The 15208-nt window shown below is 40.9% G+C and overlaps 2 protein-coding genes across 2 annotated transcripts; both read right to left on the bottom strand.

The window, feature by feature from the left end:
- Nucleotides 1-7755: 7755 nt before the first annotated feature.
- Nucleotides 7756-8127, bottom strand: LOC149162318 (uncharacterized). Its single transcript, XM_089435157.1, has one exon. The coding sequence runs from the start codon at nt 8125-8127 to the stop codon at nt 7756-7758; it is 372 nt and encodes a 123-aa protein (XP_089291283.1).
- Nucleotides 8128-11354: 3227 nt separating this feature from the next.
- On the bottom strand, nt 11355-11912 carry LOC149162317 (uncharacterized). The gene has a single exon (XM_089435156.1). The coding sequence runs from the start codon at nt 11910-11912 to the stop codon at nt 11355-11357; it is 558 nt and encodes a 185-aa protein (XP_089291282.1).
- Between the last annotated feature and the right edge of the window lie 3296 nt (nt 11913-15208).

Below are 15208 nucleotides of genomic sequence, written 5' to 3'. Positions count from 1 at the left end.
GGATCAGAGGGGTCCGATCCGACGGTTGACGGATCAGTGAGGTGATCGAACAATACGGAAGGGGGGCGGGATTAAATTAATATTTCTTTCGGGATCTGTGCTCGGCGGAAACCTTTTGGGATATGGCGGATTGTAAAGGTTTGTTAATGCATTTTCAAAATAAAAATAATACAGCGCCGATACTTTGGATAAGTCAAAAAAGTGGGTTTTTTATGTGCTTTTTCCAGATGAAGTGGATTATGGGTAAAATGGGTTGTTCATAGGGTTTTCTTAGCAAATGAAGGTTTAATGGGTCAAATGGATTCAGAAGGAGGAAGGGGGGTAAGGCTTAGGTTTCACAAACTGACCAGATGTCCATTTGATCCCTGACAGAGGACTTATGGCTATAATGCCAAGGGGAGGGATATTTATACAATGCTTGGGGGTTTATACACCATGGTGTTATAATAGTAGGGAAAGGGTAACATAGGGGAATTATATAATAGAAGTTAGGAATTAATGTGGATGAAAGAGTGGACGAGGGGTGATATTACTAAGTTTATTTGAAAATAACTTAGCTTAGGGAGTAGATCAAAATGAAAATAATTTTAGACAAGAAATGTGGCTTTTTAAAGGACTAAGAACCACCATAAAACCATCAATTCTTCCATGAATCTCAACTAATGAGGGGATGTTAGTAAATGAATGGAAAAGGGGAAAATTGGGAAGTTAGACATGCTTCTTTGCTTTGCTGCAACCTGACAGAGAAGAAGACCTTCTCAATCCTTTGATTTTGCTTTGTGAAATAGGTTAGCACACCTTCAATTGTAAGGAATGACACTTCTGCAACCCCATCTGCCTACCCATCTATTTGCCTAGCATTTTTTGTTTCTTCTTGGAGGGTGCACTTGGACTTGCAGACCCTTATTTGCCTTTTCTTTTCTCTTGCTTTTTCCTTTTGATTTTCTATCTAATGCTACCCTTATTGCTTCCAAGGTCCCAGATTAAGCAGTTGGGAGCCTTACTTCTCTACCTAAGCTACTTGTCTGCCAAGATTAAACAGTTTGGACAGACTTCTTTCTCTATTCTACAACTGTAAATTTAAAACATGGCATGATCCAGATTAGGCTGTTGGACCATCCATCAGAATTGAGTCCATATCAAGCTATATGCACACCTTGTCTTCTCTTGGAAATATGGGATCTTTGCATCATCAAAGCAAAGCATATTTGGACCTTTCTTTGCCAATCATGAAATATCAAACCTATTGGTATAGGTATCTAACAAAGACAAACGTACAAAGTTCTAGTACCTGTGGATTAGTCCATACATTGTTCAAGAGAATCTTGGCCCGCACATGTACTGTCTTCAATCACTTGATGGGAGGATTGAAAACCTTCCTGTTAACGGCCAAGACTTAAAGTACTACTTTCAGTAAGCTAGGGCCGCGCCCCGTGCCATGTACATAGTTTTTTTTACTGCTTGTTGCATTTTCTCTTTGCTTTTCTATTTTTGCTTTGCTTTGTTTTGTTTTCTTAATATCATGTTATTTATTTTTTTGTCAATATGGTCTGCCCTCTATAGAGTTCTAGCTTTTGAATGAGTATGTGGCTGAGATGAGCCTTGTGACACTGTAGCACTTGGCCAGTCCCGTGCCTGTCTTCTTTGTGCTCGGTTATAACCTTCGACCGATGAAGTCTTGACAAAAATATGAGTCATTTGTAAGGGAAGCTCTAGTCCAACCATGATCATGTGTCCACACTGGAGAAACCCATGTCTATACTCAGTATCCTGCTCTTTGTGTTCAAGCTCATCCAACTAGTAGAAACAAAGAAGGGAAAAATCTAAACGAGCAAACCTAAATCAGAGATCTTACATGCTTCTCTTAAGCAAAAACCTCTTCTACTCTCAATAATTTGGGATCCTTGTTTCGCCCCAAAAATAAATAAGTGCCTATGAAAGTCCTCTTTTAAAAAAATACAAAGGCTAAAGAAGAGAAAGGATTCCTACATAGGGAGCTGAAGCATGCAACTCCACCGGGGTACTGACCAGGCTCATTGGCAGTGGAGAAATTCATGTGTTCATGTGTGACTCCATTGAGGTACTGTCGAGGCTTTTTGGTAGCCAAGAAACACCAGAGATGAAACTTATACTCTGAAAATTTTAAACTCATGAGCCAAACTACCCTTCCTAATTTTGAAACATTGTGATCAAGCTAAAACATGTTGCTGTGTTTGACTGAGTTGAAAAAGGTGAACAATGTCTATCCGTGGGGTAAGTGGGGAAGCCGAGGTAACCTACACATCGATTCAATACTCCCTGATAAACCAAGGCCATGTTTTTTCAATGAACCAAAATAAAGAAGCTGGTACTCAACTAGTGTGTCGCCAAGTGTTGTAGTGGCTACAATGCCCTCCAAAATTTTGGCCTGCATCCAATTTCAGAGACTTCCTTGGTTTTTCCTTGATGTTTGCAAACGCTCGGGCTCATCCCATGAGCTCATGTTGCTTATTTACACCCTATTTTCTTGACCATCCACTAGTCATCTTTTAGGATGTTGATTGCAATGTCATGCTTGTGGTATTGTTCTCGCTATGTTCAAGGTCCATCTTTGTGTGTACAAGTTGTGTTCACTATGGAAGCATCTGTCGCACTCACACATGAAGTTGTATGAAATGTCGTACAAGTGTCGTCGTGGTCATTCAACGATCTATTTCAAGTGTTGCACTTGTCGCTCACACCCTTTGGTCAGTCACATCGAGCATATGTTGTCTTGTTGGTTCGAGATGTCTTGTTGTCAAGTCATGTTGAGTGTGTGTTTGCAAGGTCATGTATAGACGAGTTCAATCACTCACACACTTAACCACTTTTCCAAATATCTATCGACAGGACCACCCTCCATCAATTAGACCTCCACTAAGCTGCACTGTACAGTCTCAACCCTCAGTGACCAACAACTTCCACCCCGAATTGCGCAAAGCTTCAACTTGCCTCCCAGGCAGTCTCTGTCACCTGGAATTGATTTGGCTAACTGTCACCTAGAACAACGCATAATTTTCCCATTAAGCTATCTTAATTTTCACTACCTGTAAGCCTATCCATCAAGCCTCCCACTCATCAACTGAAGAATTTGACTGGAAAGTGACCTTGGGCTTCACTGCTCCCAAAAATTGCATAGAAGTTGTTAGCCTACCTTCCTGCACCGACTAAAGAAATTACACAGACAAGAGGGACATGCACCCACTACTTGTCACTGCACTATCTCTAAAAATTGCATAGTTCTGTCAGTCAGTCCTCCTGCTAGCTGACCTACTACTCCTCCTAAAAATTGCACAGTTTTCTTGAACTTTCAACCAGCTGCCCGAAACCCCACTCAACCCAAAAACTACACAAACATGTCCTACATGACTACCTCCCAGATATGTGCATTTTTGGTTAGTAAGCTCTTACAACCTGTTCCTAGCCTCCTTTGAGAATTTGTGGAGTTTTCACTGCCAATACCTCCTACTTCTCGCATTACCTTCCCCAGAAAAATTGTGTAATTCTACCTCCTAGGTGAGCCAGATCTCACAGAATTTCACTGCTGTCTCGGACTTCTCAACCCAAATTCTCAGTGACCTCTACATAATTTTTCTTGACATTATCCCAGACCCTCAAATCATGACCAGAAATATGCTCAACACATTTTAAGAGACTTGTCCTCTCTCCTGGGCACCTACATCCGAAAATAAAAGATGATGCATCATGGTAGACTAGGGGATCTCTGGGTTTGATGTCGTCTCATCATGGGTGATTGTAGAGATAGGTACATGGATGAAACATGGAGCGATGATGAATGAGATGAATAAGGAGTGCATGTTAGGAGACTTGTTAGTGAACGAATGACCACATGAAGAATTCCAAGCACCAACGAAGAGGATACATGCACATGCAACATCAAGCGAATACCAAGAGCATCAAACACTTTGCACACCTTGTCATGTGGAGGTGAAGCTATGATACAACAAGAGCATTCTCATCATTCAATAGCACTGCATCTCAACATGGACACCACAATCATCATGAACATACCAACACTATCATGTCGAGTCATGTCATGAGTGGTCTCGACCACATCACTACTATGGGTCATATTGCTATAATCAATGTAATGTAACGTGGAAGTCCAAGAGACGCATATACGAAGTTGAAGGGTCATGTAAGTCAAACAGTCATGAGGCAAGTTGAAGATTCACAAGGGTCAAGTTCACCCTTGGCTATATATACCCCTCATTTGTACATGCAAAGGACTTTTCACCTTGGCTCCTCCCACATAGCCTTGAGACTCTGTAGCCGTTTCTTTAAGGAGAGAGCAGTGGCTCCAACACCCTGCTATCGAGGTTAGTGATGTATGGTGTACAGATATGTATTGGAACTTTTGCTTAATTTAGAAGCCTCCTAACAGGCCAACACATTTTCACACATGTATTGTATTCGTTTGTAAGACTATTCTTTGGATGCTTTTAATGTATATTTCTTTCACTGTATTAAGACAATTGAATTATTTCAGTTGGTTTTGTGCATATGTTGTTGGAAATGTATTTTGTTAGTGTTTAACGTTGTCTCACTCAAGTGGACGACTCCTTCAAACACTCGATAGATTCATCCTTGTAAAGTTGTTATAACAATTGTTGCACCCATGTGGAATATTTCGCTGGGCGTTGTACATGCTATATGTTCACTTTGTGTTTGTTACTGCCGCATCTGTGTGGACTACTCCACCAGAATTTGTGCATGTCTTGCTGTGTTGTGTATCTCCAACTAAGTTGGGACTATTCCCTTTTGACTTGAGACTCAATCTTACCCTCTCCCTTTGCAGTGAAAGAACTTAGACATAAGTTACACTAAGCACTCACCAGGCACATGAACCTCATTGTTTGAATACTAAGTATACCACTCTCATGTGCTGAAAAGAAAGAGCTAAGGCATATCTTTAAGATAATGGAAACTGGGCCATCATAGCAAATGGGGCTCCTACACCAAAATTTTTGAGGTCTAGTTGGGACTTCATACCAGGGAGATCACCTGAATGTTGGTGGTTCAAACACCATCAACACCTTATTTTTGAATGATGATGGTGCCTTGTCATCAATTTACAAGGGGGTAACTCTATCCATCTGCCATAGAGTGCAGTGTTTCCTAGGAATGATGTAAATTTCAGTTTTTTGAAGGTTCCAAAAGATGTTATTCCCCCTATGAAGTTATTGTATGATAAGTTTAAATGCATAAGCTTCCGTAATTTACCTATAGAGCGAGGTAGGGGACCATAAATATTATTGAAAGAGAGTTCCAAATCTAGAAGGCCTGCAAATTGATTGATTGATGTTGAAATCGTGTCATCCAATGAATTGTGAGAGAGATTAAGGTAATCCAGTGTGGCACAATTCACTAATTGGTCGAGTATGCTACCCAAAAAATTATTGGCAAAGAGATCAATTTCTAGAACCATTTGCATTCCTCCTAGTTTGGAAGGCAACCATCTTGTGAGTGAATTATGTGGGACATTAATGTATAACTGTAGGTTATTAAGGCTAGCTACTTTGGATGGCATCATGCCACTTAGTTGGTTGTTCTTGAGGTCTAGAAGCTTGAGACTAGAAAAATCCCTAATATTGTCTGGTATATTACCACTGAATTTGTTGTAGCTGACATCTAATCTTCTTAGCTACTGTAAACTTGCAAAAACATGATGAATTTCTCCAAAAAACATGTTTTGAGAAAGGACCATTCATATAGATCCTTCAATTGATTGAATTGATAGGGTATATTAGCTTCCAAGTTATTCTTGGAGAGGTCCAGTAGTTGAGGAGTAGACATCCCTCCTAGTGCAGAAGGAAAGCTTCCAGATAGAAAATTGTCATTTAGAGTTAAAAAGATCAATCCAATGAGGTTTCTCATCTCCTGGGGAATCTTACTAGTGAAACTATTCACATCCAAATATAGATAAATAATATTTTGAGAAATACAACCCATGCTTCCAGGCAAGTCGCCCTTAATATCATTGATGCAAAGAGTGAGTGTTCGCAGATTGGTGCACCTTGAAAGAGATCCAAAGATGGAAATGGATTCCTCACTATAAAAATGATTATCATGAAGTTAAAATCTCTCTAGAAAATGGAGTTTTCCAAATTCATGAGGTATGCCTCCCATTAAGAAATTTTCAGAGAGGTCTAGGTGTAAGAACTGAGAGAATTTTCCTAAATATTTCTTTTTTTTTTGTAAGCTACGGCAGGATCTTTTCTATTATATACATCCAAAATAAAATATATATAGTCACTGGTGACCTCAACCCGCCCCGAAGGGAAACCGGGTCTGTTGGTCACCAAGAGTCTGAGAATGTCAACTTATCAACTATGCAAGTGCAGCAACAAGTTTAAAACAAAAGCATCACCCTATCAACATACTATTTCTATATTCCTATCAGCTATTACAGTTCAAAAACTTGCCCACAAAACTGATTCTCCTAGGCCTAGCTGAGCATTCAATTGAAAATAGAGCCAAATAGATCAATCTACCATGAGTTCCTGTTTGATCTCCTCCTCGCGCTGCGCAGTGGTTATCTCTTTCAGCATGCTTCGGATTTCCTCTAGTCTGCTGTCCTGCTTCAAGAGCGTGAGCTGTAGGTTATTCATTTCCTTTTTCAAGTTCGGGAATCCTTGAGCTATCTCCGTCATCTCCTTAGCGACCTGTTCCATGGCTTTTGCTAATAGACACTTCACAACTCAATAAACATGCAGTGCTTTCTTATACAGCGATAAGCACCCCCTTGTGTTCCTAGGGTCTGGAATAAGAATGCTTCATTCCTCCATTTCTGGATCAGAGGCCTCCTCCAGGACTTTATTTTCCAAGACATCAATAATCCTTCTTATCTCCTCATTGGTCCCTTCGTTGTATGCTCATTCTGCTTCCTGAGCTATCTGCTCCGTGGATCGACGCCCTCTTTTCTGTTGATTTGGAGCTGGTGTCTCAGTTTCATAGCGGTCCACTTGCCAAGTTCTCCCACGACCCCTGCGCCTTCTACCCTTACCTCTTCTGGGTGATATTCCTCTGGTGTTACCCCGACTTCCTTAACCAACCTCGAAAGTCCCCTTCGCCATGCATTCTTCCTTCTGGATCTCCATTTCTCCTTCCCTGCGGTTTCCTTCTTCTTTCATCAGCTCCTTCTCCCTCCTTTTGTTCCCCACCTTTCCTTCCTTTGACAACTAGTGTTTTTTAGTCTCCTGTAAGCTTTCTTTCTCCTCTATCTGCTGCTTATCATTCTTTCTCGCGTTCCGGACTTCTTGCTTGTGCTTCCCCCGATCCATCCATCTGCCATCCTCTCCACTATTTTCACTTGCCTTCCTTCCTCCCTCTTCCATAGCCTCCTGCCCTCTTCTGAGACGATAACCAGGGTTTCTTTGCCAGATTGCTTCAAACTTCGCCACCTTTCTAATCTTCGATCTGTCAATTATATTCCCTTCTCCTGCTCCTGTAGATTTATCGTCACCTATCCTGCGATCCACCGACTTAGTGCCACCATTTTTCTCTCCTAACTTTTCCATCATTCTCACGGTTCCTTGTCTCGAGTTTCAACCTTTCCTGCATGCCATCATTGCATCCCTTAATATGATTACCCTGAGATGTGGCTTGTGCTGCCGTGCACTGCACACCATCATTTCTCTGTACAGTTCCCTTTTCTCCACCCCGATCAGGGTCTGGATGTAAACTTGATCATAACTGTGTTGTGTCATTATTATCCTATTTGGTGATTCGATTTAAGTTCTCCCAACTTGTCCCTGCCAGCTGAGTTGTCCATATGCTATCCACTTTCCCGTCTGGTTCGTTGCAGCCCCAATTAGCAAGGTAGTCTGCAGCTCTGTTACCTTCTCTCCTAACATGATGAATAACCTTATACTCTATACGCTTCATTGATTCTTCCAGGTCCTGGATAAGACCCGCCGTCCTCCAGCTCTTAGCCACCTGTTCCCATGCCTTCCCATTATTTAGTTTTCTGATTGTCTCTATTACCAAATTTGAATCACCTTCTATTTCTAGTTTCATGTATCCATTTCTTATTGCAATCCTGATTCCTTGATAGGCAGCCATGAATTCTGCTTCATTGTTACTCATTATACCTCCTATGTCTACATAAATCCACCTGGTTTGACCTTGGTTATCTCTGAAGATCCCACCATATCCAGCAGGCCCTCGTTTCCTTTTGACGCTCCGTCAAAATTAAGTTTGATGAAGCCGTCCTGTGGACGAATGAACACGGCTGGGCTTTGGTTCTGTATTCTCTGTGTTTTTTGTTGCTAAGGATGGACCATCCCTTGTTCCAGATTTAGCCTCCTTAAAATACAGTTCTCTTCTATCGTAGTTTTCCAATCTTCCTGGTCCCAAGCTTCCGCTAGGATTGTTTCTCTTATTAGGTTTTGAGTTCTTTTCCATAACTCCTCTGGGGAGGTGATCTTACCTTGGAAAATCCTTCTATTTCTCTCTTTCCAGATGGTCCATATGTTGAATCCCACTACCAGGTTCCATGCTCTTCTCACTACCGGGCTTTGAAATTGTCCCTTCCCCCATTGGAATATAGTTAGTACTATGTCCTGGGGGTTACGGTTCATCTTTCCAAAGAGGCTTCTGGTCTCTTCCCACTGTTGTTGAGCTACCGGACAAGAATTTAAGATATGCTCCTGAGTTTCTACATTTTGTTTACATAAACTACATCTTGGTGGTCCTTGGAACCCTCTTTTCTGAATTTGATCCCATGTCAATATGCGTCTTCTTCCCACTAACCAGGCGAACATGGTGACCTTTGGCCACCACCTGTTCTTCCATAATTGTTTCCATTCTTGTAACTGTTCTTCCTGCGCTTGCTTAGACTTTATGGTGTATGCTTCTTTGATCGTAAAGGTACCTTTTGTAGATCCGCCCCATCTGAGGATATCTGGTCCAGTTCTGTTTTTAATCCTTCTTGAATCCATCTCTTTTACTATCCTTGCTTTTAGATCATCATTGATGTTATTATCCCATTCTTCGGGTTCTTTCCACTCCCTCCACATCTCATTTTCTCTTCCTTCCTTCCAGTAATCATTGACATAATTTAAGCCTTTGGCCTTGGCTTCCCTGTAAATGTTTTGCATCTCCTGAATTTCCACCATTCTTCCCCTCTGCTGCCAGGCTTCCTCCCAAAATTTTGTTGTCCTTCCATTTCTTATTTCCCAAAAAGCATGCATGTTTATGATGTCTCTGTTCTGGCACGCCAGATCCCATATCGTAGATCCTTTTGGCATCACTTCCTTTCTCATGATTTCTTCAGCTGTAGTGGGCATGTTATATTTTAGAGTCCATATTTCTTTCCATAAGTCTTTGCCCCCATTCATCTAGCGCCACCATAGTTTCGCCGCTAGGACTTGGTTCAATATGAGTGGATCTCTTAGCCCTAGTCCCCCTGCCTCCTTTGCTTTTTTTAGGCTGTTCCATGAAATTAAGGCCCATTTCTTTTGTTGTTTTGTCCCTCCCCATAAGAATTTCCAGAAAATTTCAATCATTTTGGTACATACCCCTTTCGGAACTACCATTACCGATAGAGGGTAGATTGGAATTGATTGGAGAGTTGATTTAAGAAGCACCAATCTTGTTGCTATATTAAGAGACCTAAAGGACCAGTTAGCTAATATGTTCTTAAGTTTCTCTAGGGTAGGCTGCCAGTTAGCTATCCTTAACAGACTTACATCAAGCATGGTGCCTAGGTATTTTGTAGGTAATTCTCCCTTTCTGAACCCCAGCGTTCTTGTCAAATGGGATTTGACCATTTCAGGTGAATTGAAAATAAAGGTGCTCGATTTGTCCTTGTTAATTTCAGTACCTGAAGCTTCCATAAATAATTCTAGGACCTCCTTTACCTTTTTGACCTCTCTCAGTGAGACCTTACAGAATATCATGATATCGTCTACGAACTGTTGGTGTGTGACAGGGATGTTGTTTCCCCATGGTCGCAGCCCTTTTATTTTCCTCTCTCTCAGCTCTTTTTTGATGTACCTTCCCAATCCTTCAGCCGCTATTATAAACAAGAATGGAGACAAGGGGTCTCCTTGGCGCAGTCCTCTTGAAGCGTTAAAGGTCGCGGTTGGTGTACCATTCAGGAGGATGGAAAAATTAGGCATGGAGATCATGCTATGTATCCATTTCACCCATCTGTTACAGAACCCATAAGCCTGTAGAATTGACTCTAAATAGTTCCAATTTAGGCGATCGTAGGCTTTTGAAAGATCCAATTTAATCATCATGCCTGGTTCCTTTTTTTGTTTCAATGTATGTATTACTTCTTGAGAAACTACCAGACCATCTAATATTGGCCTTCCTTCCAAAAACCATGTTTGTTCTGGATATATTATGCTGGAGAGGATTGGATTTAGTCTTTTTACCATTAAGGTCGCTATAATCTTATAGATAACGTTACAGAGAGCAATCGGGTGAAAGCCCTCTGCTGTTTCTGAATGGGCAGTTTTAGGGATGAGAGTTAAAAGAGTAGAGTTTAGTCTGGGCCATACCTTTTGTTGTCTGCGCGCTTCCTCCACAACTTCTAGGATTTCTTCTCCTATGAACTGCCAACTTGCTTGATAGAATTCCGCTGTATATCCATCTGGTCCTGGGGCTTTGTTTCTTTTCAGGCCCTTCACTATTTCCTCCACTTCCTCCAGGGTTGCTGCCCTCATCAAGGCTAAATTTTGGTCCCTAGTTACTAGCTTTGGGATTTCATTGCTTATCCTGCCTATAGCCTCTGTTCTGTTCCTTTGGGGTTCAGTGAGAATACCTTTAAAGTGACCTACAAGCTCCTGTTCCATTTCCTCATGCTGTGTTATGCGTTGGCCTTCCGTATTTTTAATTGAGAAGATCCTATTTCTCTGTCGGTGCTGGATCATGGCCTGATGAAAGAACTTCGTGTTCCTTTCTCCTTCTCTGAGCCACTGTACTCGGGACTTTTGTTTCCATAAGATCTCTTCCTGCTTTCTTCGCTCCTCAAGTTGGCCTATTACTATTCCTTCTTCTCTGCTTCTCTCTTCATTTCTGCCTTCTGATATATTCTCCTGTTGCAACTCACTCATTTTCTGCTCTAAGCATTGCTGCTCTTTGAAAATATCCCCGAATTCTTCTTTGTTCCATTTTTTTATTTTCCCCCTAAGTTCTTTCAATTTTAATTGGAATGTTTGCATTTTACTTCTCCCACTTTGTCTGCTCGTAGTCCACCATTCTTCTACTTTTGGTAAAAACTGCTGGTTCCTGAGCCAAAATGATTCAAACCTGAATGGTCTTCTTTTGGGGCTCTGCTTGAGGTCGATTTCTAACTTTATTGGCTAGTGATCTGAGCCTACTACTGGCAGAATCATAGCCTCTATGTACACATCTTTCATCATGATTTGTTCCGAGACTAGGAATCTATCCAATCTTGAAGCTATTTGATTTGTTCCTCCTCTACGATTATTCCATGTATGGGTACCATTTATTGTTTGAATATCCACCATTCTTTGTTCCGATATCATATCTCTGAATGCTTCCATATCTGGATCTATCCTTCTCAATCCTCCTCTCTTTTCTGCTAAGGTCGTAATCATATTAAAGTCACCACCTATAATCCATGGCATCTCTGTGGAGAGTCTTCGTATTGCTTTCAAGTTTTGTAGGAATCCTTTACGTTCCATTGGAGAGTGTGGTCCGTAAACTCCTGATAGGACTACCCATTCAGATGACCCTATCACCTTAAAAGTGCCTGAGAGGATCCGAGGGAAGCTTATCCAATTTTCAAATTGTATTTCCTCCGGGTTCCATAGGATTGCCAATCCTCCTGCACTGCCTGTCGCGTCCTGCCCCATTATCTCATACCGAGTATTACCTCTGCTCATTATTTCTTCCATTTTTTGCATACTAATATTTGTTTCTTGGACTATCATTATACTTGGTTTGTCTCTTTTTAATCTGTCTCTCAAATATCTCTATTTACCTCTGCTGTTAAGACCTCTGATGTTCCAACTTGTAATAATCATTTTAATAGTTTTGGGGGTAGTTGAAATACCTCTGATAGAGGTATGACTCTTCCTGAGTTCACCAACATCTCTCCTACCTCCTGGATTGTCTCGCTCATCGAGCACCTACCCCTTTTTCTTCCTCCTTTTCCAGAGCTGCCCATTCCCGTGTTCTGATTCCCTTGCGTTTCTATCTGTTCCAATTTATTTGCTGTTGTTACCCCTGCTTTTTCCTTATATTTTTGAAATGCTTCTTTATATATTTGCTTCTGTTCCTCCGGGATGAATCTTTCATCTAACAACCTCCATTCCTGTAGCAATTTCCTCATTATTCGCTCCTCTTCTCCTCCTTTGTCTTTTTGTGGGTCTATCTCCATTTGAGTTTGTTCATTTGTCTGTTCCCCTTTCTCTTCTGCCTCCCCGTGTTCTGTATCCTTTTGTCCTGATACCTGTTTTTCTGATTCTTTTGAATTTTCCATTGTCTCTTCGTCGTTGTCTTCCTTTTCCATCTCGACTTCTTCTTCCTGGAGGACTTTGAATTTGTTTTGCATTTCCAGAGGTATATTTTCCTTGGGTATTTGTCGTTGGGGTTTACTGCTCCCTGATTTCCTTTTGTTCTGTACTTCTTTAAATCCCTCTTCCTCCCGTCCTGGTTCCTCTGCTGTTGCCCTCTCTTCTTCTCTCTTATCCGCTGCTTCCTCTGTTCTGTTTAATGGGCATTGCCTGAAAAGATGACCGTATTCATGACATCATCTACACCAGAACGGTATATGCTCATAATCCACTGGTTGTTGCCAGATCTCATCATGATATTCTAATTCAATGAAATCTGGGAGGGGTTCAGTTATATTCATATACGCACATATTCTGGCGTAGGACGTATATCTCCCTCTTTTAGTAGATTCAGCTACTTTCACGAATGATCCTATAGCATTCCCTATCCCTTCTAAAATCTCTGGATCCCAAAACTCCATTGGAAGCCCAAAGAGTCTTATCCAGACCGGGGCTGCTAGCATTTTCTCCTTGTCTGGATTGTAGCAGTCTTCCCAGTGTTGGATAAAAAAACCAACATTGTTCATAAAATAGGTGCCTCCCTCAAAAATCCTTTCTTTGTCTTCTATGTTGGAGAATATTACTGTAAAAAAACCCTTGGCACCCAGTTTTAATTCAACATGACCCTTAGGTTTCCATCTCTGTTGTATCCATTTGGATAAATCTTTCTCAGATGGCCAGAACCCTACAAATTTACATATTAAGGCATAATCTTTCATGTAACTCCTATACTCTTCAAGTTTGTTGCTCGGTATTATGAACCTGGGTTTCTTCGATGCCCTAGGGAGGCATTTTCCCCTTAAACCCGTCTGCCAGTTGGTTCCGTTTGTTGGGTTCTCTCCGTTGTTTGACTTCGACCCATTCCACGCTCGTTCCCTACTTGCCTCCCCCGTTGCCATGCTCTTGTAGGAGGGGATCTCTCCCCTCCCCGCACTTGCTGCCATTAAACCTTCAGCGCCCGCTTCTTCCTGCGTCCTCTCCTTTGCTACTGTCTGCAAATCTCCGACTTGATCTTCCGCGGGTATACACAAGCTCCCTGCATTCCTTCTTTGCTCCAAGGTTGCATACAAGGTAATCTGTTCAAACCTTCTCTTCCTCTAAAACCATCATTCGGTTCTCTGAGAGCGTAGCTCTGAACTCATTCCCTCTATGATGCCAATTTCTTTCCTTTCAGTCTTCCTTTTTTTTTTTTTTTTCAATTTTCCTAAATATTTCAGAATGGTACAATTTAGTTCATTTCGTCCGAGCAGTAAGGCCTATAAATTTGAGAGCTTTGTACCTATCTCCCATGGCATTTCACCAACAAGCATGTTGCCATACAAGGCTAAGGTACGTAACCCTAGGCAATTAAGCAATGAAAGCGAGATTCCTCCACTAAGATGGTTTGCTAAAAGAGATAGACTGTTAATTCTAACAGCCAAGCCAAGTTGAGAAGGGATAGCGCTAGTAAGGAAGTTATTTCCTAAAGCCAAAACTTCCAGTTCATAAGATTTCTAATTGGTCGAGACCACTCAGAATAGGCCCTGTCAATTTATGGAAGGAAAGGTTAAGCATCATGAGAGATGTGAAATATTTTAAAGCCTCTGGAATGGACAATATCAAGTGATTCTTATTAATTAATAGACATTTTAAGCAACACAACTTGCCCAATTCATTCGGAATTGTGGAAGAGAAACTGTTAAAAGTGAGGTTCAACATGCTAAGAAACAAGATATTACCCAAATGTGGAGGTATAGTTCCTTGCAGACTCATGTTGTATAGATTTAGTCCAGATACACATAGTTTATGAGGGTGGCAGGTGACACCAGTCCAGTTGCAGACATGATTGGCAACAATATCCCTGTTGACCGTGGGATCATATGTGACGAAATGTTTTAATGCTTGTAGGTCTTCTATATCAACCTACACTTGTTCACGACTTTTCACATGATAATGATGAATCATGATATGGTTGTTTGTAGATACAAAGATGAGCATTAATACAATGGTGATGAGGATGAAATCCCTGGATGTTGTCATCGGCTACTCAGATGGGTGATTGATAAAATTAAGGAATTAAGGCAATGGTGGCATTGTGGATATCAACTAGATTTGTGAAATTACTTTCAATAAGGAGTCGTATATGGGGATACATGATTTTGGTGGATTTTCCTTTTCTTATTGACTCAAGTGTTGTTAACTTAACCGAGATCGTCCTTTTCAATTAAGACATGGTGTTAACTCAAATCATCCATTTCAACTAAGACATGATATTAACTCAAATTGTCCATTTCAACTAAACTAATACTAATACATGGTGCTCACTCATTCTTTTCATGGATTTTTCTTTATTGAATGAAAGTCATCCATCTTGTATTTTTTTTGTTGAAATGACGAACTACTGGTTGTTTTCTTTAAAATGGAGTCGTCTATTGAGGCAGAGGAATTGCCTGGACAACCAAAAGTGGTTGGAATCTGAGAAAAAACAAATTCAAAAAATCTTGTAGAGGCAGTATTTGAATTGTGTTTTTGATGGTGGAAATGGATTCAACACCATCAAAAATGTCTAGGACACCTAAAATTTTGAAGTTTAACAACTATAAATTGGATTTACAAAAATCTTTGCCAGATTTTCTCTAAATATGATAGGAATTTCC

This window comes from Pinus tabuliformis, chromosome 5_2 (assembly GCF_031772625.1).
Source record: "Pinus tabuliformis cultivar Carrire ecotype Pingquan chromosome 5_2, CPIR1, whole genome shotgun sequence".
Lineage (NCBI taxonomy): Eukaryota > Viridiplantae > Streptophyta > Pinopsida > Pinales > Pinaceae > Pinus > Pinus tabuliformis.
Note: the sequence above shows the minus strand (reverse complement) of the source record. Positions and strands in the feature narration are given on the sequence as shown.